Source organism: Trachypithecus francoisi, unplaced genomic scaffold (assembly GCF_009764315.1).
Source record: "Trachypithecus francoisi isolate TF-2019V2 unplaced genomic scaffold, Tfra_2.0 Lachesis_group7, whole genome shotgun sequence".
NCBI lineage: Eukaryota > Metazoa > Chordata > Mammalia > Primates > Cercopithecidae > Trachypithecus > Trachypithecus francoisi.
Genome location: NW_022681472.1, coordinates 18,376,299 through 18,403,941, shown reverse-complemented (window position 1 = coordinate 18,403,941; position 27,643 = coordinate 18,376,299). Strand labels below are relative to the sequence as shown.

The 27,643-nt window shown below is 39.2% G+C and overlaps 1 protein-coding gene across 1 annotated transcript; it reads left to right on the top strand.

The window, feature by feature from the left end:
• The first annotated feature begins 2,776 nt into the window (after positions 1-2,776).
• Positions 2,777-26,298, top strand: GGH (gamma-glutamyl hydrolase). Its single transcript, XM_033202640.1, has 9 exons — positions 2,777-2,971; positions 5,853-5,967; positions 10,719-10,769; positions 14,027-14,111; positions 15,024-15,162; positions 17,105-17,211; positions 17,294-17,384; positions 23,678-23,815; positions 25,928-26,298. Exons 1-9 carry the CDS (start codon positions 2,863-2,865, stop codon positions 26,047-26,049), a joined length of 957 nt encoding a protein of 318 aa, XP_033058531.1. The 5' UTR covers positions 2,777-2,862; the 3' UTR covers positions 26,050-26,298.
• The last annotated feature ends 1,345 nt before the right edge of the window (positions 26,299-27,643 follow it).

Genomic DNA, 27,643 nt, shown 5'->3' with positions numbered 1-27,643 from the left:
AGAAATTGACGAAAATACAAGTAAATGGAAAGATACCTCATGTTCACGGATTGGAATAGTTAATATTGCGAACGTGTCTATACCACCTACAGCAATCTATAGATTCATTGTAATCCCTACAAAAATTCCAATGTCACTTTTTTCACATAAATGTAAAAAAATCCTTAAATTTGTATGAAACCACAAAAGACCCCACATACCTAAAACAATCTTGAGAAAAAAAAATCAAAGTTGAAGGCATCATACTCTGTGATTTCAAGACATATTACAATTATAGTAATTTAATCAAAATATCATTGTACTGGCATAAAAATACGGGCATTGACCAATGCACCAGGATAGAAGGCCCAACACATATGTTATCAATTGATTTTTGACAAAGGTGCCAAGAACACACAATGGGGAAAGGGCATCTTCTTCAATAATCAGTGTTGGGAAAAACTGGAAATTAGATCCTTATCTCTCACCATGTGCAAAAATCAACTAAAGTGAATTAAGCACTTAAATATGAGACCCGGAACTGTAAAATGACTAGAAGAAAACATAAGGGAAAAGCTTCATGACATTGGTCATTTACATTTGATATTTTGCTATTACAAAAAGATGCTCCAAAAAGCATACTTACACACATTTTTTGTTCACAGGCACATCCATTAATCTAGGTACATACTTATATCTAAGAAGTACTGGGTTACAGAATATGTAGATCTTCACCTTTACCAGATATTGCTTAATTTTTCTCAAAAATAGTTACAATAATTACAATTCCACCAGAAATGCAGAGAACTCTCATTTTACTACATCCTTCACTTATTATCAAAGGCTTACATTTTTGTCAATTTACAGAAACCTGCTTCCAAAGACCGAGGAAGCAGGGAGACTAAAGAGGCTGACCAATCCAGTTTCTCAGAAAGAAACACTTAACAGAGACAAACAGAAGCAACCCTTGCACTTGCTCTCCTGAAAGTATGCTTTATTTAGCAAGATATGAGGGTAAAGAGAAGTGCGACTAGTTAGCTCTCAGACTATTGTGATCACTGGGGACGTTAGATAAGCATCTTTATGAGGGATTATGTATGTATGTTATGAGTATTGTTTAAAGACCTTTTCTGCAGAACACTTTGGTATGCAGTGGGTCAAACATCAGTTTCCAAGATAGTTTTGCTTCAAGATGGTGTCACTCTTGCCAGGAAACAGGCTGTTTTTCTGCACAGTCTAATGGATGTGACATATTATCTTGTCTTTAACTTGCATTTTTCGGATGACTACAGAAAGTTTGGCTTGCTGTTCACATTTTTTCCATTTCTCTAGTGTGTCATTGTTCTTATTATCTCTTTGCATATTTTAGAAATACTTTATATTTTATAACTACGTTTTCCAAGTTTGTGCTTTAACTTTAATTTTCTTAGTTATGTAGTCAATTTTTAATTAACATTTTTATTTTCAATGTTTTAAGAAACTCTTCCGACCGCCAAAGTTATGAACACACATTTCTATATTTTTTTTATCAAAGTATAATATTTTGCCTTTCATATTTACATATTCACTTCACCTGGAGTTTATTTTTGTGTGTAATGCCAGGTAAAAAAATTTTTCCTATGTGGCTAGTCAATTATTTTGGCACCACAAGTTCATATTTACAAGCCTACTTGTCTATTTAATCATACTCCAAACCAGCTCGACCCTTTCATGCCTTTCATCACATCCTTTATTGCTTACCTCTCACCACACCCTTCCACAGTAGCATTATTTCCTTGTTAAACCAGACCATTCACTGCATTTACTCTTCTTGCAATATGCTAAAATTGTTCTTGTTGTCTCTCTGAGTCATGTTTTCTGCCTTTTTTCCTTACTAAATTTAAACCTCTTGTGAAAAAGACATTGTCCAATTTATGTTTTCACCTTTAATACCGAGCATTGATGTAGTAGGTTTTCAAACATTCTTGTTTTAGTCTGAATTTAAGTTGGCCCTTATAGATGGGAAATTTCACCTAGTACAAGCTACATATCCATATATTTAGGAACAATCACAACAGTTTTAATGAATAGGAATCAGTCATCTTTTCTGCCCCGGTGGATAAGCTACTTAGTGGTCGTCTGGGGATGGCGCTGACCGCGGTTGATCAGAGGAACTGACGAAGTTTGCAGGCGTGGCCTGGGCGTGCCCGCTTCGCAGTAGAAGCTGGGAGTTGGGCCAGTTCTGAGCCTAGTGATGCGCCTGTGTATGTGTTCACATCGCCGTCCACTCTTCTTCACTTCCTACAGATGCCGGGACCCCCAAAACAGCAAGATGTGGACATTCACATTTGAAGACACGGGCTGTCCATACAGCGAACGTTGTCACCATTCCCAGAGATAGGGCCCCGACCTTCAAGTAGGCGGTGCTGTTGGCGCGCAGTTCTCAGGGGCCTTCTAGAATCTCCCGCCAGCCTCTCTGCTGCCTGGTTACCACACACTGCCAGGGACACCCAACCTCCCTTCTCGAGGGCGCGGGTTGGCCGGCCCAGCTTTGTAGGGCTGATTGAAGGCCACATCGACATAACAGTTGAAAGGGAAGGACGCGGACACCACCCGGTACCCGCCCCAGACGTTTCCAGAGTCTCCGCTTAGGCGACCCGCGGGGGTCGCGGACCGGGGACAGAGCAATGGGGCGGGCGCGCAGCGCCTGCCGCAGTCCCAGAGCCGCCCACCGCCGCCCCACGGCCGCCTAGCGCGCGCCCGGACTGCATTTCCCATAGGCCCGCGCTGCGGAGCACCGCCCACCCGAGCCCACGCGAGTGCGCGGCCGCGAGGTGTCCCCGCCGCAGCCCCCGCCCGCCCGTCCGCAGAGCTTTTGAAAGGCGGCGGGAGGCGGCGAGCGCCATGGCGAGCCCGGGCCGCCTACTGTGCGTGCTGGGCCTGCTACTCTGCGGGGCGGCGAGCCTCCGGCTGTCCAGACCCCACGGTGACACCGCCAAGAAGCCCATCATCGGTAAGGAGGCTGTGCGGGGCCGCAGCATATGGGGAGGGGCTGGGTGTCGGCGCTGGGCGCCTCCCGGCGCCGCGCTCCAGCTGGCGCGTCCTACCGGGGGAAACCCCGAGATGTGCTTGGCTTTTGGTGCAAGGAGGACCCCGGGCTGGGTACCATTTGGGTCCTACTGAAATGTACCTGGTTGAGGTGCCTCGTTCATGCCTTTAGACCCATATGGCTCTTAAAGATGGAGGGAGGAGGGTGCACCGTGAAGAATCCTGCGGATTTTCTTTTTTTCTACACAGCTAGGAATTTATACTAAAATAAAACATTTCTTTTTCGCACATAGTTGGGAATTTTTTACTCATTTACATCTACACGTGCGTGCATTACATTCGTCAAAATGTCTCGGGTTGAGGGCGTATTTAAAATACCAGTGTATTGTAATATAAAATCAAGAAATTAAGGTATAATTTGGATTTTGTCATGTTCAGTAGCAGAGGACAGCAGTGGCTAATATCCTAATGTAGGTTCTATTTGACGATAAAATGCAGTACACAATTTTTCGTTTCCAACATATTTGTGTTTTAAAGAGATAGTAAAATCAGTCTGTGTTACCAAAACACACATTTGAGATAGGCCCAAGGAAGGCTACCTAGGAGAAATCATCCTGGGGTTAAAATTTGCCCAAAGAAATTTGTGTATGGACATTAAGATTAGTTTTATTTTGGCTGTAGGATTATGCCTTTCATACTATTTTTTTCTATGAAGATTATCACTGTATTCTGTAACTAAACAGAAATTAGATGAATGTTTTTTCATGTAGGTAGTGCCCAATTTTCAAATAGGTTGCTTACTAATATCTGGAACTTATTTCATAGCTGTTTAACATGGTGATTTGATTCTCCGCGAACTAACTCAAGCTGTAATTAATGTAACAGGTTGCATATTGTGTGTCCAGAGAAGAGAAAAAAAGCAGAGGGGATTGTTTTCCTTTTTCTAGAATCAGGGGTAGCCCTGTGTCAAATATTTAAAAAACGGGCTTTGCTTTTGGTCACTGAGATTAGCGCAGAATCGTTAACTGAGTACCGACTATGTACACAGTCTTGCTCTAGGAAGTGCAAAGGATTAAAAGATGACAAGGAAGCTGCAAAAGTTAACAGATGGCCTTAAATTATTGGTGAAAATTTGGTCGCATTTTGAGGGACAGGGAGAACAGCTTGAGCTCTTTTCCCAGGGATGGGAAAAGTGAGTATGCTGGGCCCAGGGGAAGGGGAGATATTGGTGGAACTCACTTTGATGTACTTCTCTTTCTGGTAACCGTTGTGCTCCCATGATGCCCCATGTCACCTTTGTGGTACCTCACTCCATGTACCCTGTACCACTCCATTTCCTATGACATTCCTAGTTCTTTGTTCCCTAGCCAAACTTTGTATTCCTTAGTAAAGATGATTTTACCTACCAGTAAGGAGAAAAAGTCTTACTGAACAAATTTGGCCGTTTGATATGTTACCTGAATACCTGATGAATGCCAATTGTAAGAAGCTGGAAATACAAAAGTGAGTAATACAGACAACAGCTCTTCCTATCAGGTGGCCTACAGAGACACTGAAAGTGTTCCAAATGCTGAAGTGCTGAATAGTAGTAGGCACAGGTACTCACCCGACAGACGTGTTTTGATGTGTACTGGTTGCTGTACTGTGCTGGGGCTGGGTTTCACTGGTAAAAGGAGGCCAGAGAGATGGGTGGGGTAGAGCACACAGGGTCTTACAGAGTTTATTAAAATTTAGGGACCCACTGAGGTAGTTAAACAAGGTGGTGACACCTGCTTGCTGATCTGTCTCTCCCTGATCTCCTTTCCTATAGCTTTTTGCCTTCACTCACCTGGCTCTAGTAATACGGATTCCTTGCAGCGTGACAGGCACCTTCCTGACTGCTGGCCTTTTCTCTTGCCTTTCTTTTTTCCTGGATTCCTCTTTTCCCAGATATGTGAATATGGTTTACTCTGTCACCTCTCTGGAGTCCTGGCTCAAATGTCATGTTTTACCTTCTCAAGGAGGACTTGCCTGGCCACCATATTGAAGACACTGTCCTTTCCTCCATAGATGGGATCTCCTTCCCCACCTTCTTTCTCTCCTTAGTGCCTACGACCAGCCACTCTATATATTATGCCTTTTTATCTTGTTTATTGTTTGGCCCCTCCCCGCTCCCTGATACATATTCGAATTAACACACACAGGGTAGGGGTTTTTGTTTGGTTCTCTCATATTCATGTGTCCCCAGCACCTAGTTTGTTGCCTGGCATGAGGTATAATTCAACAGTATATATTGAATGACTGTAGGAACAGGAATGGTGATGTGATCCGATTTGCTTCTACATGGGAAGCTGCTTGGAGCTTGAGGGATTTCTTAAGAGAAGATGTAATAAGACCTTCTAAGAGTCTATTATAGTGCGGTGGGGAGAGAAGAGATATTGATAGCTTGGGCTAAAGTAATGTTGGAGAGGTGTGGATGGAAGATGTTTTCACTCCTTTGCTTCATTGTCAGGGAATCAGTGTGTCTGTGAGTATGTGTGGGAAAGGAGCGACAGCCTTGTAGATTTAAGGATCTGTATTCTTTAGATGGATTCTAGGTCTACAGTTGTTTGAAGGCTGCACGTGCTACTGTAAGTCTTCTTTGGGGGCTTACTTGGCTTCCCTGATGTGGTGAGAGATAGATCTACTTGAAACTAAGATTAGCCTCCCCTGCTTCTTTCCCACAGCCTGTGGGTGGACTTGGAGGAGAAACTTCCTATTTAATTCTGTGAATTGAAATAATAAAATATGATATTTTTGCTGTGATAGATTTCAGTTTCTGAGCAAGAAGAAATTTGCTTGAAACTAAACTTTTTTTTTGTTATTAGGAATATTAATGCAAAAATGCCGTAATAAAGTCATGAAAAACTATGGAAGATACTATATTGCTGCATCCTACGTAAAGTATTTGGAGTCTGCAGGTGCAAGAGTTGTACCAGTAAGGTATGATTCAGTGTTTTTTAAAATTTTACTCTGTAAAGAAATTGCTGCATATGGCCGAGTGCGGTGCCTCATGCCTGTAATCCCAGCAATTCGGGAGGCCGAGGCGGGTGGACTACCTGAGGTCAGGAGTTCGAGACCAGTCTAGCCAACCTGGTGAAACCCTGTCTCTACTAAAAATACAACAATTAGCTGGGGGCAGTGGTGCACACCTGTAATCCCAGCTACTGGAGAGGCTGAGGAAGGAGAATCGCTTGAACCAGGGAGGTGGAGGTTGCAATGAGTTGAGATTGCATTCCAGTTTGAGCAACAGAGCAAGACTCCGTCTCAAAAAAATAATAATTACTGCCTAATATCTCTAAAATTAGTGCTTTCTCTTTATGATTACATTGTTTAAATGCAGTAACGTTGCACCTGATTTTTGCCACAAACATGTTGCTTAGAGTCTCTCATTGAATTGTTCAATGTGGGAAGCTGTGTGTTACCTGTAATATCATTAGAGGTACTGTATGTCATATGCATTAGCATCAAGAATGAAATGATAGTTTCCTTTACCCCAGAAAAGGTGGTCCTCACAGACACTATGAAGGTAATGGAGTAAAAGAATCTAAAATTTATGCAAACTCAGAGTGGGAGAGGGTGGTTGTGGGGGTGAGAGATAAAAAATTACATGTTGGGTACACTGTGCATTACTCAGGTGACTGGTGCATTAAAATCTCAGACTTCACCACTATACAATTCATCCGTGTAACCAAAAGCCAGTTTTACCCCAAAGGCCACTGAAAAAAAATTAAAAAAAAAAATCTACAGTTTAACCAGCTTTATTCTATAATATTAGGATAGGAGAACACTTTGGGAATGAAGGAGGTTTTTAGAAAATGACTTTTAAAATACCTTCACACTCTACTTTAAAAGTTTGTAAATTACTAATGCATTAGAATTGCTTCAGTGTAGATTATAGGTATTGCAGTTTTAAAGGCACTACATTATTTTTGTGATAAAATGTTCCTATAAGAATAAAATGATTCATCTCATATTTTCATTTAGAACTGAATTCTTCCCATATTTTTCATTTGGAAGGAGATAACCAGATTCTTACATGTATTTATAATATCTTGTCAGCTAAAATTAATGTATTTTATAATCTTTCAGCACCCTCATCTAATCCATTTTGAGTGATTTCACACACAAAACACTATTTATTCTATACAGCCTGTTTCTGCAAATACTTTCGCATCAAAAATTATAACAAAAGTACTGTTCAAATACTACTAATAAAGCCAATATTACAATTTAGAGAATTGTACCACAAAATGGCTTTAGGTTTAGCTTTATAAGAATTGTTTTCTCATATGATCTTTTACATTTAAATTAACTGTTTGTACACCAAGATTACCATTTGCTTTTGATATTAGTCTTTCATATTTTAGTAGCATATCTAATTTTACAAATGACATTTTGAAACCCATATAACATCAGAGTTTTAGAGCTGGGGAAGAGGCTCTAGAAGCAAATCTGTCACTGGTGAAGAGATTGAAATGGTAATCGGTAGCCTCTCAACACAGAAAAGCCCAAGACCAGCTGGCTTCACTGGTAAATTCTACCAAACATCTAAAGCAGAATTAATACCAGCCCTTCTCACGCTCATTCAAACAATCGAAGACAGTACAATTCCAAGAATGAACCCCAATGTAAACTAGGATTTGGGCAGTTATGATGTGTCAGTGTGTTTTTATCAACTGTTACAGTGTACCACCCAAGATGTTAATGGAGGAACCTATGCATGTTTTGGGGCAAGGGTTGTATAGGAAATCCTTAACCTTGCCTTAATTTTGCTGTGAACCTGAAATTACTCTAAAAAATAAAGTCTTTAAAAAAATAAAACAAAATGCCTTAAGGCAGGTAGACCAGTTTAGAGGTAGTTGCAGTAGGCTAGGTGTGAAGTGTTGAGGGCTTGGCTTAGACTGATGGTGTGGGAATGATAGGTAAGTGTTGTTTAAAAAAAAATCACCAATATATGATGACTAATAAAAGGGCACAGGGAGGAAAAAATAGATAAGGATGATGGAAGTTTTGAAATCATGGGAGTTTTGAAACTGAATGACTTTGCAGAATATTGGTATTTGTGAGAGATGCTGAGAACATGACTGTCAGCATATAGGTTAATTTCCAGCTTGAGTTCTCAGAGTTCATTTAAGGTATATTGTTGGAATCATGAGATCCTGTAGAAACAGTGTAATACATAAGGGCTAAGTTCACAGACTAGCCTGCAAATGATTATCTGATGCAAAATAAGACTGAAATGATCATGATGATATTAGGTTCATTTCTGAATTTTGGATGCTAGGAGTCAGCTTCTGTGGTTTAGAAGTGAAAAGGAAGAGATGGGAGACCTGGGAAGCATTCTGAAATAGGTCAAGACATTTGTCTTTGGTTTCCTTCTGCCTTCTTCCTGCTACCTTCTCTCTCAGGTGCTTGGTGCTCTCAGGTTGTCATAAATTCCCAGTGCGGGACTAGTGGAAAACAGAATGTCCTGCTTCCTCAGAGGTAGCATACAACAGCCCATGGGCTGCTGCTTTTGGTTTAAAAATATATTTTGTGAACAAAATATATTTTTAAAACACAAATCAGGCTGGGCACGGTGGCTCACGTCTATTATCCCAGCAATCTGGGAGGCCGAGGTGGGAAGATCACTTAAGCTCATGAGTTTGAGACCAGCTTGGGCAACATGGAAAAACCCCTATTTATAAAAATTTTTTAAAAAGCCGGGAGTGGTGGCGTGTACCTATGGGCCCAGCTACTCAGGAGGCTGAGGTGGGAAAATCACTTGAACCCAGGAGGTGGAGGTTGCAGTGAGCTGAGATGGTGCTACTGCACTCCAGCCTGGATGACAGAGCCGGACCTTTCTCAAAAAAACCCCAAAGACCACAAATCAGACTTTATAAGAGTCTGAATTTTTGGTTCTTTTGAAGACAGTTATTTGGATTGGGTTTTAAATGGGGCAGAGACTCCCCATTGTCAACAGTGCTTTGCCATCCTTTTCATGCTGCTAAAACTGTGTCATTTGCCATCATCACCAGGCTTAAGCCATTTCCTTACACTTAAGGAGAGAATAAACTGTTCTCATACCTTGTTGAAAGGGTCTTTTGTTTCAAGAAATGTCTGATAACATGCAACTTACAGCTGTATTCTCTGCCAGGGCCCCTAGGCACCAGAGTTGTGACATGGCACACTCCTTCCCCGTGACAATTAAGCCTCCTAATAGTGACAAGTGGGGACCAAAGCTATAGTCATGGACAGTGTGGGAACCATTTATTTAGAATTAATGAAATGACTGAAACTAGCTTGCACTGCTAACTGGCAGGAGTTCTTGGAGTGCAGCTGTGTGATCTAAATCCATTTTGGTCCCTGATGGTAGTGGTTGCCCATTCTGGTTTAAATATCCATGGGGAGAATTCTGGGTCCTGACTGGTTGGTTCCTTTTTAGTGCCACAATCTGGGGAGATTAGATTGGGAGAATACTGGGTACATGTAGATTCATATTTCACCTCCCTGTCATTTCCCAAGGCAGGGCTACCTGTCAGTATTTTCTCCACTTAAGACCATGGTAAGCACCATTCTGGTATCACTCATTGTTTTGTGGCTCTCTGCCAGGAAGAGATTACTATGAACTTGTGAAAGACAGACCTGGACTTGCAAAGCTTGTTTGGACTTGAGAGTAGATCCCGAAGTTGTTTGCTGGCAAAACACAGCCTGTGTTCTGGGTGTCACAGGTGTCTAGTTAATAATTGGTGTGAGGGATCTTACCTCCCCCTAAAACTTCTTTGAGGGCAGAAATGGACTAGTTGACATCTAGTCATAAGTCTGCTTCCTTTAGGGCAGGTTGAGAGGACAGGTACCATTTATTCTCTCGCAGAAACCGAAGGCTGCTAAATGTGGGAGAGTTCTTGCAAGGATTTCACCGACTTGGTGCTCTCTTCCCTTATTGTTGCATTTTATTGAACTTTTGGGAGAGCAAATATCTTACTGTGACTTAGTAAATGTTGTCGCCGTATGTCACAGATTAATCCCATCTTTTTTGTTTTTCTGGAGAAAGGGAATAAAGTCACCAATAATATGGCAATTGTTAGGAGGCCCTTAAGGGGTGTTTGATCAAGGGTCTTTCAGAGTAATTACCTGGGCAGTTAGGCTGTTCTACAGTCATCTCTCTGTAGTCCGTCAGTTCAGACTAGATCTGAACCGTCCTGACTTTGAAACGCAGAGTAGTCCCTAGACTCTTGCAACTAGTTTGTTGAGGTAGGATGAAGGAGAGACTTGGCATTTATTTATATATTTTTTCATCTGCCAGAGCTGCCTGTAGTTAAATAGGCATGATAAATAAAGTTACTTAAAGGAGTCTTTACATAAAACTACTGACTATTCTTACATTTCTTTTTGTAGTTCTTGGTTAGTAGAGAAATTACTGGTGCCTAAATCTCACAGTCTTTAATGTTTTGCATACTAAAATATACTTCACAATGTTAAATTACATTAGATCACAGAAAAACATATTTACTTGTCTGATTAGCAAAACAAGGATAGAATTATGTGGCTTTCAAGTGGTTTGCAAAAATGCCTCTAGGAAAGTAGATAATATTGTCTAGTAATTAAAAATTAGTTTTTATTTGACTTTTTAAAAGTAATGTGGTGACTTCATTTAGAGGTTTACTTGTAAGTTTCACAAATATAACAATAACTGTTTTTATTGTTATCAGGCTGGATCTTACAGAGAAAGACTATGAAATACTTTTCAAATCTATTAATGGGTAAGTTGGCAGCACTGGTTTGATGTGGTATATGAGTGGTCTACATATATGTCTGCTTTTGTAAAAGAAATCATACAAATGTTATACATGTTTCTTTGTAACTATCTTAGAGTGGTATAGTATTAGTTTTCTGAGTTCTTTTATAGGATATATTTTCTTGGGAGATGCAAAAGTTCTTCAAAAGAGGAAGAGGCAGGTTAGGAAATGTATAATTGTTACATAGTAGACACACATAATTTTTTTAAACGTGTGACTTAATCTTTGTTCTTTTAATGCTTGTCTTAAATGTTTGAAGCTACCTTGAATGGCGTGGCATACTGCTTGCATATGGAGTTTATAAGTCCAAAGTCTGAGGATGTTGATTTTTTTTTTTTTTCAGGTGTATTGGAAAAAACTGTTCTCTCCTCTGGTTTCACCACAAAAGATATGTTAGCTCACAGAACAAGACTTCTAATCATATAAAAAAAAAATGTTCACCATTACTCTTAATTTTAGGAAAGAAGGCTAATTACAGCAGTCAAAAACATTTAACTACCAAGTTGGCAGAGATCAGAAAGTTTGCTTATACGCTATAGGGCCTGTGAGGAAACAGGCATGCTCATACTTTATTAGAGGAAATGTAAATCATGTAGTCTATTTTGGGATAATGTTGCAATACCTATTGAAATTAGAAGTACATACACCCTTTGACCTGGGAACTTGAGGAGGAATTTTATTTTATAAATATATCCCACCTTGCATGAAGACTTAGACTCAAATATATGCATTGTATTAGTAGTATTGTCTGACTGTCACCCAGTAGTCCATCAGGTGAGAATTGGTGAAATAAAACAGACCATGTACATTTAATAGAATACTATGCAGGAATTAAAAAATGAGGCTATCTGTAGATGCTGACTTGGATCACCATTGTCCCCCATGTGAAAAAGGCAAGGCATGTGATGGTGTGTATAGCATACACCCCCCGTTTGCTTTTTGTTAAAAGTCAGGGTGAAGAGATATGCATATTTCTACAAATCAACACAGCAGATTTTAATGGCAGTCATTTCTGATTGGGAATAGGGTGGGAGGACGTGTTTTACTGTAAAATGTTTTTTAAAAAGAGCTTTATTATTTTTACTTCTAAAACCATGTTAATTTATTGTTTCTTTTAAAAAGCCATGTTTACAAACACCGCATGTTCTCACTCATAGGTGGGAACTGAACAATGAGATCACTTGGACTCGGGAAGGGGAACATCACACACCAGGGCCCATTATGGGAAGAGGGGAGCGGGGAGGGGGGGGAGGGATGGCATTGGGAGTTATACCTGATGTAAATGACGAGTTGATGGGTGCTGACCAGTTGATGGGTGCAGCACACCAACATGGCACAAGTATACATAATGTAGCAAACCTGCACGTTGTGCACATGTACCCTAGAACTTAAAGTATAATAATTAAAAAAAAAAAAAAAGCCTTGTTTAGAAAATTATTTGCCTTCAATTCAGTTTGGTTCAGTAAATATTTACTGTAAAATCATTTCAATTTAGTAAAACATTTACAATGCCCAGTATGTGCTGTGTGCAAGGTACTTTGGCAGGGACAAAGATCATTAAGTCTAGGCTAGAATGTAATAGTAGAACCTCAAAAATAGACCTTTTGAAGCACTTCATTTTCTTCCCATCCTCTCCCCAGTTGCATTCCTGTTTGGAGAGGAATCTGAAATCAAGTAGCAGTGTAGACAGTAATACATACTTTTGGGGGCTAGCCTGTCCATTTGCTCAGTATGTCTTCATGCAAACCACCAAAATGAGTCCATTTTCTATCTTCCTCACTTGTTTTCTGCATTGCCACTAATTCTTGCTCCTGTAGGCCCCTTTTCTCTCTCATGTAGTCACTGAAAGCTACATTCCAAAGTGGGTTAAATTGGAGGCCTTATTTATATCTCGGAGTGTCACCAGAAAATGAGCTGTATTCTAATGTGACTTCAAAAGCACCTTTATTGAGTCACTATTATGCATTGGACCCCATAGTATTTTGCAGGGGGAATAACAGAGGTGAAAAGACAGAGCCAAGCCTTAAGGAGTTTGTCATATAGGAGGGACAGTCAGGTTTTGCTGCATGAAAGGACTTTGGGGTTAGACATACCATATTTGATCAGAGGCAGCTTTTTAAATACTAAGTTAATGTCTGTAAGCTGGAGACCTGGGATGCAAAACATAAAAATTAAAAAATACTGAGTTAATGGAAAGAGAGAATGCTAATGAGTCTTCCCTAAGCCACTTTTAATTGTGGGATTTTCTGCTTGGGTTTGTGGTAGATATTCTCCCACACAGATGCTTGTATGTTTTCTACCAGACTGTGATCTTCCTAACAGCAAAACCACTCATGTTTGTCTCTCTAGGCAAGTCCTGAGTCTAGCTCATGGAAGAAACAGAATATATTTCTTGAATAACAACAGTCTCACAAGTGATATTTCACATATCTCAAACTTGTATTTAAATATTTTCAAAATTTTAATATGTTTAATACCATTTTTCTTATCTCTTTTGAATATCCTTGGTTCTTTCAAGACCTTGCTATAAATTTTAAATTTAAAAGTTTAATTTTAAAAGTTGGTATAAAAACATGGTAAAATAGTTTTCTATATTTCACCTTTATAAGTGTATAAAATAATATCAAATATTTTTGATAGCCTTCTTTTCTTAGACTTTTTGTAGAATCGTACTTATGTTTCTTGAAAAAAATGTTCTAATACCGTGCGTATTTCTGAAGAGACTCAGGGTGATAAGAATTAAGTTCTTGTAGAAATTTAATTCCAGCTTAAATATATTTTTATGACCAGCTTGTTCTTTATAGTTAAATTATTTGTGAGCCAAGTCCTACCCACCTGCAATTGATTTGGCATCACAGATCACCTTCTTTTAAACCTGGCCAAACCTGGAATTTTGTCTGTCTTTGATATCTAGCTCCGTGTACTCTTGCCCCTCTCCTACTTATTTACTTTTAGTTTTCCCACACTCTATTTCATCAAAGAAACTTTTTGAAGAAGTTTTTGGAAAATATTCTCTAAAGTGTTGTTAACTGCTGTAGTTTCTGAATGGCTGGGATTGTAAATATTTTATAATTTCTTTTTTGTTTTTCTAATTTTCTTCAAGGATCTTATTGCATATGTAATAAGAAAAATCATTTTAAAATAAAAAGCTTGTTTTCTGTGTGTGTATGGGTCAGGGGTGGCAAAATACACCCTATTTGATTTATGTGACGTTGTTTCAGAATCCTTTTCCCTGGAGGAAGTGTTGACCTGAGGCGCTCAGATTATGCTAAAGTGGCCAAAATATTTTACGACTTGTCCATACAGGTAAATATTGCTTGTTATTCCAGATGCGTTTTTGTAAGTTTTGTAAGTTTTAGTGAGAGTAGTTCTTGTTTTAAGTAGATGGTAATGCTCTCTTCAAAATTACCCTTAGCCTCATCATACCTTTAACTTTGAGGCACCTGTTCTTGGCTGCGCCCAAGTGAAAGTGTTTTCCATGTGCTTCATCTGATCCTGGGCTTCCAGAGACCCTTCAGAGCCCTGCTGACTGGTCCTCTCTTGATGCTTGTTAATGTGAACCATGTCCTCATGTGATGTAGACATTCTGATGTCCCTCTCCGTCCTCTTATTTATTTTATTTTATTTTTTTTGCGGCATTGTTTCTCTGTTATTAATTCTCACTTCTTGAAATCTGTTCTTCTTCCCAACTCATTCAATCCTATTTGAACTTTCTTCACAGTTACCGTAGACTCCATGTTCATTTATCAAGCAGAGCTTCTGAGCCTCTGACTTCTCCTTTGTAATGGTCACAGTGGGACTGCCTTTGTACCATAGCTCAAACCCTTACTGTTTCTATCCTCAACTATTAACAGTGATTTTTAAATTAATCTTGCTGGCCCTAGTATCTTACCAATCCCCCCTTAAATATTTCCCTAAATAAGTGTTTTTAGCCTTTGAAATACTTGTTTCAAACTTTTAATAGCTAAGATCAGTGATCTGTAGGCTTTTATAGTCTTTGGGTCAAGATATACAGTGTGTCCACAGCTCATGTGTTCCAGCCTGTGTGGGAGCTTGGTCTGAAGAGAGATTAAGTGATAACCTACTTATGGATCCTGGAGAATTCTTCAGAAATCCATGTGTAACTCAGGTGCCTGTTTGGTAATGACAAAAGATACGGCTATTTTTTATTTTGAAAAGTTTGAATAAACTTAGTTTTCTCTTTTTCCACCTGCAAAGAGTTTTCATGATGGAGACTATTTTCCTGTGTGGGGCACATGCCTTGGATTTGAAGAGCTTTCGCTACTGATTAGTGGAGAGTTCTTATTAACTATCACAAATACTGTTGACATGGCAATGCCGCTGAACTTCACTGGAGGTAAGAGTACTCTTTTCAACCCTTGAAAAAATATTTACTGGGCAGGATTAGTAAGTAGCAAATATGAAAGTAAAAGTACTTATTTTTATTTTCTTTTTAGCCTTTTCCCTGAAGAAAAAAGTGCTTACAACATTAGCATTTAAATTATTTACACAGGTTGAAGATGTGAATGACCATCCTTGTACTCATTTATGAGGATGACTTAAGGAATTGTGAATTTTAATAACTCATTGCTTCTAGTGATATCAGGACTGTGTGTGATGAAGAACTCTGAAATGGGATCTGATTTTGAGTCCTAGCTTTCTCACTTTGACCTTGAGGAATCATTTTTACCTCTGAGGTTCAATGTCCTCATTTGCAAAAGGTCTAACGCTTAGGGGTTTTTTTTTGTGAGAATTAAGTAAGATTTTTTTTTTCTTTTTTTCTTTTTTTAGACAGAGTCTCTGTGTCACTCTGGAGTGCAGTGATGCAATCTCAGCTCACTGCAACCTCCGCCTCCAGGGTTCAAGGGATTCTCCTGCCTTAGCCTCCTGAGTAGCTGGGACTACAGGCGCCCCACCACACCTGGCTGAATTTTGTGTTTTTAGTAGAGACAAGGTTTCACCATGTTGGCCAGACTGGTCTCAAACTCCTGACCTCAGGTGATCTGCCCACCTTGGCCTCCCAAAGTGCTGGGATTAGAGGATCCACCAGGAAGTGCTATATTTACTCAGTAACCAGGAACTCCAGTGAATTTTGGTGTGTAGAGTTTTTACTGGAATGTTATGAAATAATTGATTGAATCATTGCCTATGTGACTGAACTCAAATCTCCAGCCCCTCTTTCATACTTGGAGATTGATTGGGCTGGCTCGAAGTTTCAACTTTCTGATCATGAAGTTAGTTTTTCGAATGATTAGTCTTCATCCTGAAATAATTGAGGGACCCACCTTGAATTACCACATTAGCATAACAAAAATACTTTTATCACTCCAGGAATTCCAAGGGTTTTAGAAGCTTCCTGTCAGGAACCCAGGATGAAGACCAGAAAGATCCTTAATGATAGCACTCTGTATAAGTAGATAATGATTATTGTTGGTTACTTAATCTCTGAATGCTTAGAATTGAAACCACCAGCTATTTCTGTTCTCTTGAGAATTTTGCAAGGAAAGTAGCAGTCATACTTAAAACTTATAGAATGCTTTATGCTTTTGAAAGCTCTTTCTTCCATTGTCTCACTTAATAATTGCAAAAACCCAGTGGGAAGTACTGTTTTGGTCAGAGTACTTTGGTTCTGTTGCCAGAACCCAGTTTATACAGAAAAGGAATGTTTCAAGGTGCTGCGATTTTCATGGAAGTCTCTAGCAAGAATAAGGGGCCTGGTTTGCAACAGCTGGCACTATCACCTTGAAAACGTCAGTCTTTTTTTCAAAATCTATTTGTTGGTGTTTGAGTCTGTGCAGTACCTTCAGGGTTGACCACTAAGATATATTGCTTTTTGATCTGTTTACTCAGTCAAAATTTCTTGGCTTGGTTCATGTTCTTTTTTACATTGTTTGTATTTTTATTTGTTTGTCCCAGATACCTCTGAAAATATGTTGAAAGTTTTGGATCCTTTCCTGGGCAGATACGTACACCCATGGAAAGTTTTAACTGTTTTTCAGAATAGTCTGTGGAAATCTAGTTAAGATTCCCTGCCTGTTCTATAGCTTGCCAATACTATATCAGAAGAATTTTACTTATTCATGTTAAAATTCTAGAAGAAAATTACTTATATCTGGAGCATATAAACACATTTTGTAACTTGATTGGAATATTTCTATGGAAATGATGTGTTTTGCTTATCATTTAGTCATCTTGATTATGTCTTCATAATGGCTTCTCTTTGGGTGCAGATAAGTGATTTCAGTGGATTTTATTTTTTGTGTGTTTAAATTATTTCTCTTGCACTTAAATTATTTCAGGTCAATTACACAGCAGAATGTTCCAGAATTTTCCTACTGAATTGTTGCTGTCGTTAGCAGTAGAACCTCTGACTGCCAATTTCCATAAGTGGAGCCTCTCCAGGAAGGTATCACACTAATGACACAATGAAATTAATATGTTTAGAATAACTGCAGAAGTAATCATTTTGTTTTATTTTCGTATTCTAGAATTTTACGATGAATGAAAAGTTAAAGAAGTTTTTCAATGTCTTAACTACAAATACAGATGGCGAGATTGAATTTATTTCAACAATGGAAGGTATATCACTATAGCATGTACACTTTATTTCATTTATTTTATATTTTTGAATTTTGATTTTGTATGTCTTAAAGTCATGTTACTTTGGGGCCTGAAGATGGATGTTAGGCATTTTGGGAGACAGGAGACATGTTTTGTCCATGTTTCAAATTAATTGCAGTTTTCCTGGGTATTTTCCTGAATGGGGTGGTGAAGAAGAAAGGTAAAAGAATAAAGGAGGTGGAGATGAAGAAAGAAATGAAGAAAATGACTTCTGTTTCTGGCAGTATTGCAGATGAAATACCTAGACAGACTTTCCTCCAGCCAACAACAAACTAAATGTGGGTGATAATGGAAAAACCTAGTAAATATGCTGATCAATTGGCAAAGACATAAAGATACTCAGGTTCAAAATTTTAAGAGTTGAGTGGAATGTTTAAACCAGTGTTATTATTGAATCAGGAGAACTTGAGACAGTCAGGACCCTCTACATGGAGCAAGACCTGAAAGGCTATACCTGCAATGTAAGGCTGAACTCAAAATACAGCTGGAATCACCCCTACAGAATGGCAAGGAGAATTGCCCATCCTGAGCCCTGGGGCTAAGGCAGTGGGGTGGGGGGCAGTGAATAAAGCCTTGAATGTTTATAATGATGGGCTGTTCTAGTGTGGCCAGCCATTATACTAACTGGGAAGTTGGACAAAAGTAAGTAATTTTGTTCAAGGTTGTCTCAGACTGGTAATGCCCTCACATGTGAGGCTGAAGCAAATGTAAATAATTATTTTGAGAGGAGCAGAGGTTCATCCCAGGCTTCAAGGAATTTCCATATATGAAATTTGAAGGAAAATGAACACTTCACAGTCAAAATACTACTAATGTACAAGCAAGCAAAGTACTGTGAATGAGAACTAGCAGAGATAACAGAGGTGGAAGCAGACCTGCATAAATGTTAGATATTAGTATTATGAGATAAAGTATAATATATTTTAAGTTTTAAAGAAAGAAATAAGAATGTTTGCAAATATAGGCATGAAACAATCAGATTTGAAAATAACCAAAATCAGCTATTAGAAATTATAATTGAGGCTAGGTGTGGTGGCTCACGCCTGTAATCCCAGCACTTTGGGAGGCCGAGGCTGATCTCCTGAGGTCAGAAATTCAAGACCAGCCTGGCCAACGTGGTGAAACCCCATCTCTACTAAAAATACAAAAACAAAAAAAAACAAAAAAAAAAACAAAAACCTGGGCATGGTGGCACGTGCCTGTAGTCCCAGCTACTTGGAGGTTGCAGTGAGTCGAGATTGTGCCACTGCACTCCAGCCTGGATGACAGAGCAAGACTGTTTCAAAAAAAAGAGAAGAAACTATAATTGAAATAAAACCCTCAGTAGACATGTTAATCAGAAGGTTAGACACAGTTGAGGAGAAATTAGTGAACTAGAATTGAAGAGATGTGAAGGAAACATTCAGAATCCAACATAGCCAGACATGTAAATGTAAATGCCAAATGTGTCAGAAGAAAGGTGGGAATCTGGAGGGTAAAGTGATTTCTTACATACCTAACCAGAACTCTAGAAGGAATGGGAAAAAGTAGGATAGAGACAGACTCTTTTTTCTGTGTTTAAAAAAAAAAAAAAATTCAGGTGGATAAAAGACCTAAGGAGAAAGGCACACTACGATAAAGTATTAGAAAAAATAAAGGAGAATGTCTTTATGATCTTGTTTAAGGGAAGGAGTTTTGAAGACAAAATATAAACACACCATAAAGGAAAAGATTGATGAATTCAATCAAATGAAGAAGTTGTGTTCATAAAAGAAAACAAAGTACACAGAGAAGAAAAAAGGGGAGGTATTTGTAATGCATATAACTGACAAAAGTTATGCGTCTACCTTACATAAAGTGAAACTATGATTTAGGAAGAAAAAGTAACTTATGAAAAATGGATATGAGGGCTGGGCATGGTGGCTCACGCCTGTAATCCTAGAACTTTCAGAGACCAAGGCGGGCAGATCGCTTGAGGTCAGGAGTTTGAGACCAGCGTGACCAACGTGGTGAAACCGCATCTCTACTAAAAATACAAAAATTAGCCAGGCGTGGTGGCATACGCTTGTAATCCCAGCTACTTGGGAAGCTGAGGCAAGAGAATTGCTTGAACCTAGCGGGCGGAGGTTTCAGTAAGCTGAGATTGCACCACTGCACTCCAGCCTGGGCGACAGAGTGAGACTCTGCCTCAAAAAAAAAAAGAGAAAAAAAAGGATATGATATTTGAATAGATACCATATAAGAGAAACTTGTCCTGTCCACTTATGGCTTGGTGAGATAAGTTGCTCAGTGTAATTACAGGGAATTAATTCATGATCAGGGAATGCAAATGGAAACCAAAGTAAAAATCATTTTATACCCATCAGATTGGCAAAATTAAGAAGCCTGCTGATAACTAGTGTTACCCAGGATGTGGCACAGCAGGTGCTCTCATGCACTTATGATTGGAAAACATTTGGCATTTCTTAGTAAAATCAAACATTTTCCAGTTTTGTTACCTGGCAGTTTTATTCATTGCTTAAAAAATACCTTAATTAAATAATTTCATATACCAGCAAAAAAATGGGAAACAACTCAAAAGTCCAATAGTGCAAAGGATACGTAATACTACATAGCTATTAAAATCAGTGAGCACACTGGTGTGTACCACTGAATGAATCATGAAGACAATTTTGAGTTGAAACAAGTCCCAAGGGAATACATGCTGTATATTTTCGTTTATATGATGATTAAAATTTGGCAAAAAAGAAAATGTGTTGTTTGGTGGTGAATCTAAGGCAAGGATGCGGTGATGAATACTTATGAGAGTCCTTCTCACTGGGCTGAAGGGGTGGGAAGGACAGTAGAAGGGCTTTGGAAGTGTTAGTCATGTTTCCTCCTCCCAATCCAGCAGACCTCACTACATCAGCATTAACCACCTGCTACTTGGATTGCTGCAGCAGCAGCCTCCTAAGGCTTCCACAAACCCATCTTCTTCCAGCCACCCACTCGTGGTCTGCTGAAGTACCAGTCTGATAGTATTGCCTGAACAAAACTCCTCAGTGGCTCCTCTGCATTGGAGGATGAAGTCTAGATTTATGAGCTCACTTCCTCCACGCCCTCTCTCTGCCTTCACCTCCAGCTTGTACCCTGCATGACCCTGCTACACACAGCCCTTCCACAGAGCCATGCTTCTTGGCTCTGCGTGCCTTCTCATGTGCTTTCCTCTTCTCTGAAAAGCTCCTGCTTTCCCCTATTTGTTTCTCCTGATGAACTCTTAGCCATCTTGAAAAACCCAGGCCACTTGTCATCCGTAGAGGCCTTCTCTACCATCATTCCTCTTCTCCATCACCTTGGTGCTTTGTGCTATGTGGGAATGTTTCCTAAGAGCACATATTTGCTCTTGTTCTATCCCTCTAGATGAGCTCTTTGAGATCAGGAACTGTATCTTCTCCTTTGTGTTTCCAGGGCTTTATGTAAACCTCATAGATGTTGAATGAATGCCTACTTCTTTAAATTATAGAATATTGGGTTAGAAGTTAGGGAATCAGGTTCCCTGTTGGTTCTGCTTTTGACTATGCCATACCGGGCTCATTTGAAAATTTTCTCCCACCTCCAAAATAAGAACACTTGAGATGCTTTATTATTTGCATATTTTCTTTCCACTCTTGATACTTTTGTCTAAATCAGTGAGGCAGGGTATGATTCCTCATTTTCGGGAAACTGCACTGGTCTTTTAGTAATGCAGTTTACTAAAGAAGAGTAAATCTCATTTGTTACTGAATGTCGGTGACTTCAAAAAGTTTATGGGAAAAATTGAATTAAAATATAAAAATAAAAACTATAAACTTTGTTTCTCAAGCTCTATCAAGTTTAAGACATTTTTGCCTATGATGATACCAGCCTTTTAGTTCATCCCTAAAGAACTGAGGGTCCTGTGAATTGAACCATGTCAAATGCAGTCTTTTTTACATTCTTAACGGAAATGAGTGCCCTTTAAAGACTTTTTAAGATTAGGAAACAAGAATAAGTCAGAAGGAGCCAAATCAGGACCATAAGGTCCTAATGGTTTCTCATCAAAATGCTCACTAAGTAGCCCTTGTTGGATGAAAGGAATGAGTAGGAACAATGTCATGCTGGAGAAGGACTCTGGAGAAGCTTTCTTGGGTGTTTTTCTGCTAAAGCTTTGGCTGACTTTCTGAAAACACATAAAAAGCAAATGTTACTGTTCTTTGGTTCTCCAGAAAATCAACAAGCAAAATGCCTTGGAGCATCCAAAAAAACATTATGACCTTTGCCCTTGACCAGTTCACTTTGGCTTTGACTGGACCTCTTCCATCTCTTGGTAGCCATTGCTTTGATTGTGTCTTCAGGTTCATACTGGTAAAGCCGTGTTTTATCTGCAGTGGCAGTTCTTCAAAGTAATGCTCTAGGGTCTTGATCCCACCTATTAAAAATGTCCATTGAAAGCTCTCCTCTTGTGTGCAGCTGATCTGTGTGCAGTGGTTTTGGCACCCATCGAGTGGAAAGTTTGCTCAACTCTGGTTTTTCAGTCAGGGTTGTGTAAGCTCTCCCAATTGAGATGTCTGTGGTATTGGCTATTCTGCTGTTTATTGTCCATCTTCTTCAATTAAGACACGAACAAGATACATATTTTCCTGGCAAACTGATGTGAATAGTCTGCCTGGAGGGCTTCAACATTGTTTCATTCCATCTTAAAATGAGTTATCCATTGGGAAACTGCTGGCTTCTTTGGGGCATTATCGCCATAAATTTTTCATAAAGCGTTGGTGATTTCACCATTCTTTCATCCAAGCTTCACCATAAATTTGCTATTTTTTCTGTCTTCAATTTTAGCAAAATTCATATTGCTGTTACAGGGGTTCTTTTAAAACTGATGTCTTATCCTTCTTAGTGCCTCACACTCGATCCTGTTCATACAAGTTACATCAAGTTTATTTTGGTGCAAAAAAAATGTTGAAACCCTTGCATAATTTTTTTCATAATACACATTTTCCATGAGCTTTTTGTAGACTTCTATATATATGTTATGTATGTCTCTCTTTCTCTTTCTGTCTCTGATTCTATTGGATGTAAATCCTTTTTATGATTTAAGACATTTTTTGTCCTCAATAGTGCTTCATGCATTGGAAAATTTACTAGAAGATCTGCTTTTCAGTTAACTGTACGTCACAGTTAATTTGCTAGTCCCCCAGCCTGTGGGGTAGCTTCACAGGTAGTCCCAGAATAGAGAGGAAGAAATGATAGTGTCACACGGAAGTGGGGGAGGCAGGGAGCTGAGTGCCTGGAATTGCATGAGGCGGGTGTTTCCTCCCGTGAATATCCACAAAGCTGGGATAAAATGTTTCCCTTCTGGGCCTGCTCTCTAGTCAGAAAGCTTACTGGGGTGAGAATGGACAGTGCTCTTCCCCCTAGATATCTCTTCTTTCATTAATTGTCTTCATTCCTCCAAGTACTTTCTCATGGTGGTCATGGTTACAATTCCAAAGCAAAAAATAATAGAGGGGAGATTTTTATTTTTTTCAAATCAAAATGAGGAAAGGCACATCTGAAAAAGAGATGAATATGTGTATTTTTCTGAAGGTAACTATTATACATATTCACATTTTTTTGAATTGTGGAATTGTTCATGCTTATGTAAAAGTAGAGATTGCAATATGAACCCTGGGTGTCTGTCTCAGTTAGCTTCGACGATTGTCAATAGCTCTGTGTCCCTTCTTGTTTTATGTCTGCTTTTAAACTTCTAAAAAATATTTAAAAAATGTATACCACAAAGTCATCAGTCATTCCATAGACTGAGAGAGAGACACACAGTTTAGGCTGGGACAAACTGGCTTGTGGGAAAGGACACCAGAAGTGCTGCCATACTTCATTCTCATATGAATAAGTCGTTATGGGAGGACAGGAAAGCATGCTATGAGACGGGGGAGAAAGAGACCCACTGTGGAAGAAGCTTGTATCACCAATAAAATGTGCATCTGACTGTTGGGCGGGGATACGTTCCTCATCTCAGCTTCTACTTTGCTATGAATATCTCGAAAAGCAAATCGCTCTATAAATTGTAAAAGGTTTGCTAATCAGTGAAATACATTACTGGGAATTTTCACATTGAGTGTGAATGGAAATTATTTTGTGTCTGAGAGAATATGTACAATTTTACCTTGTCTGCTATTGTGAGTTATAACATGTTTTACATAAGACATAAATCAATTTCATTATAAGTAACATCTTAAACCATTCTTAGTACTTACTAATTTGTGTTCTTCTTACAGGATATAAATATCCAATATATGGTGTTCAGTGGCATCCAGAGAAAGCACCTTATGAGTGGAAGAATTTGGATGGCATTTCCCATGCCCCTAATGCTGTGAAAACTGCATTTTATTTAGCAGAGTTTTTTGTTAATGAAGGTAATATGAGGGTATATAATTTTGTCATTTTGGGGTAGTTTTGAAGAAAATTGCCCTCATCTGAACTTTTACCTACCTTTTTGCTCTATAAATGTTTTGGAAGTTCTATAGGTTTAACTTTAATGAATAATACAAATGTTAAGTAATGTGAAAGCCCTGAAATTGAGATGTTAGGTATTCTAATAAAACCAGGACAGTTATTTCAATTAACAGTATCACACATGCTTCAGTGGGCAGAGTTCTTGAACAACAGCATGAAGAATGTTGAGAGTTTTTTCTTTCTTTCTTTCTTTTTCTTTGTTGTTTTTGTTTTGTTTTGTTTTGTTTTGTTTTGACAGGATCTTGCTCTGTTGCCCAGGCTGAAATGCAGTGATGTGATCATAGCTTATTGCAGCCTCGAACTCCTGGGCTCAGGGGATCCTCCTGCCTCAGCATCCTGAGTTGCTGGGACTACAGGTGCACACTACCATGCCAAGCTCTTTCATCTAGGATACTTTTCATTTAGATTCTTCCCCATTACTCTCCATTTTTTAGAATAATTTTTTAATTATAACAGTCTCTGAGAATTAGGTGTTACTTTTCCAAGACAGTGATAGAAATTGAATATATACCACCAGTTTGTGATTTTAAGGCTACCTGTCTGTAGGCGTTGGCATAGTAGAGAAGGCAGATAAACTCTGCCTGCTTTTTGGTGATGAAAACATAGACATGTTCGTGCTGTGTTATGTTTGTGGTAAACCAAGAATTTGGTTGTAAATGCTCATTTCTTAGTTGAGCATTTTAGGTACAATAAGTCCTATGATTTAAGCAGAACTGTGTATAGCAGGTCCTTAAACTACATTGTTTACTTTGAAGCCGTTTCATTATAACATTGATGGAAAATGGTTTTGTTATACATTGTTTTGCTTAAAAGTAGTACAAGAACCTATCAATGATGTTAAGTGAGACTGTAAGACAGAGGTACAGAAACAACTTGTAAAGGATAGAGATCACTTTAGTGAGGTATAGCCATTTAAAGACTTCAGTGAACTTTGTTGTCATTCCATCTCCAAGCTTGTCCTAAGTTTTTATCAACTCTCCTGCCATTGCTGGGAAGTTAAGTACTTCCTACTGAGTTTACTCTGCTTTAGAATTATGCAAAGCTGAGTGGATGGTTTAATGACAAAAACTCCATATTAAAAAAAAAAAGTATCCCGTATGCAGTATTAGTCCAAAGGAACGTTTTCATGTGTGCGTGGAGTGAATGAGGGCAGCAGTGGCAGTGCCGCATTTGCTGCAATAGTAGTCACGTGGCATTTGGTCTATGTGGTCTTTATCTTCCAACATTATTCTTTCTAATAATGCCGTAAGAGCCTGTATTTACTTTGACTTTGGGAGCTTTAGGAGCTCTCACCTCCTCACATTCCAGCTTCCATCATGCCAAACTTCTCACTGTGCCTCCTGGTTTTTCATAATTCTGCCTTACCTGTGAAAATGGCTCACTTCTCCATCTGCCTCAGCTTCGCCAGTTTCTCCATCCTTTTTCCTCTCGTAGCATCCAGTGATGATACGCCATAAAAACATTTTTATATGATTCTGTGTGGTTACGAGGCTGAACTTCTTGAGTGTTAGGACCTGTTCTGTTTATATTTCCATCCCCAGGCTGTGTATCAAGTCTTGTGTACACATAGCCACTTGGTAAGTATTTGAATGGGTTGCAGAGTGAGTGAGCACCGCATGGGATATGCTGCAGGGCGAATGCAGCACAGCTGCTGTGTCCGTGGGTGACTGTGCCATAAATCGGGCACTGCTTTATTTGGGGAAATGTTGTAAAGCATTTCCCTCCCTCCCTCCCTCCTCTTACTCCTTCTCCTCCTCCTCCTTCTTCCCCCTCCCCCTCCCCCTTCTCCTCCTCCTCCTTCTCCTCCTCCTCCTCCTCCTTGAAAACAAGTTTATTAGAGAAGTAAAGAAAAAAAAAAAGATGGCTGCTCTATAGGCAGAGCAGTCGCATTTCTCTTCCTGTTGATATTTTCCCACTTAATAATGCTGATTGCAGGAAGAAATGTTATAAAATAGTCTCTTGAAGATTTTGTCATCTAATATTTTTAAAAATTAACTTTTTTTTTCTTTCAGCTCGGAAAAACAACCATCATTTTCAATCTGAATCTGAAGAGGAGAAAGCACTGATTTATCAGTTCAGTCCTGTTTATACTGGAAATATTTCTTCATTTCAGCAATGTTACATATTTGATTGAAAGTCTTCAATTTGTTGACAGAGAAAATTTGAATAATTCCATGATTAAACTGTTAGAATAACTTGCTACTCATGGCAAGATTAGGAAGTCACAGATTCTTTTCTATAATGTGACTGGCTCTGATTCTTCATTCGGTATAGGACTATTTATATAATATTTGATAATTAGTGAGACATAAATAATCAGAGTGTTTTCATGGAAAAGCCTTATATCTGAAGATTGGAAAAAATAAATTTACTGAAATACAAATATTTTTTCTAATTGATTTGCCTTGGAAATAAATACCATCCCCTACCTGCCCACCCCATCCTCCTTGCTGAAAAAGAAAATAATCTTTTAAAATCCTACCACTTGTTCATTGTGATGTCTCCCTCCTTTGGGTCTCAGGAGTATTTGTGTGTGTGTGTATGTGTGTGTGTGTAGGTATGTGTGTGTATGTGTGTATCTCCTTTTCTGCCCTGTGTTAACTTCACATTTCAAGCATACACATCCTGAAAACAGAGTCTGTGTCTTGAAGTTTTTATCTTTCACAGTGTCTAGCCCAGTAGGCCCTCAGGAAGTAGTTGTCACTACTTGTAAGTTTTTTCCCATGGAAAATAACCTAAAAGCTGTCATATATTTATTTTGGCACACTTTAATGTACTTTTCTTTGTGTCTTTTTTTTTTTTCTTTTTTCTTTTTTTTTGAGATGGAGCTTCTCTCTTGTTGCCCAGGCTGGAGTGCAATGGTGCAATCTCAGCTCACTGCAACCTCCCTTCCTGGGTTCAAGCGATTCTCCTGCCTCAGTGTCCTGAGTAGCTGGGATTACAAGGATGCGCCACCACACCTGGCTAAATTTTGTATTTTTAGTAGAGATGGGGTTTCGCCATGTTGGCCAGGCTAGTCTCAAACTCCTGACCTCAGGTGATCCACCAGCCTCGGCCTCCGAAAGTGCTGGGATTACAGGCATGAGCCACTGCACCTGGCCAACTTTAATGTATTTTTCAATCTGTGCTGCTCTCCTCCACTCTTCACCGTCCCATATAACCCTCAGAAGTATGAAATTTAGGAACTCCTTGAGGACAACCAAGCTGCTGGAAGGAAGAGAGAGAGGGTTTGCTGAGCTGTGAATGGTAAATGGTGTTTATACATCTGTTCTCTGTGGGCTTCCAGAGCTTCTGCAAGAGAAGGGGAAATAGAAAACCGTGATTAGGGGTGATGTTGGAGGGCATCGTGGATGATTTCACATGCAACAAGAGAAGAACAATCACCTGCAGACACTGAGCTAAGCCATAATCTTTGGGGAGTGGGGACAAATGGCACATGTAAATTGGAAGACATTAATACATTTAATTAACAAAGAACTTTACTAGAAATGTGGCAGATTTAGTTTCTGTCTGTGAACATGATTATTTGTTGAGTTTTACTGTTGAATGTGCCTGGCTAAATTTTTGTCTCCCACCACTAGAAAAAGGTAGTGACACTATTATTGCTCACGGTGCCAGGGTTCTTCCCAACCCATTTGTGTTGAAACCATACAGAACTGCTTATCTGTGCAGTTCCCAAGAACAACTTCATCCCGACTCTGGTTACTCATGATGCTGCATCCTCCCTC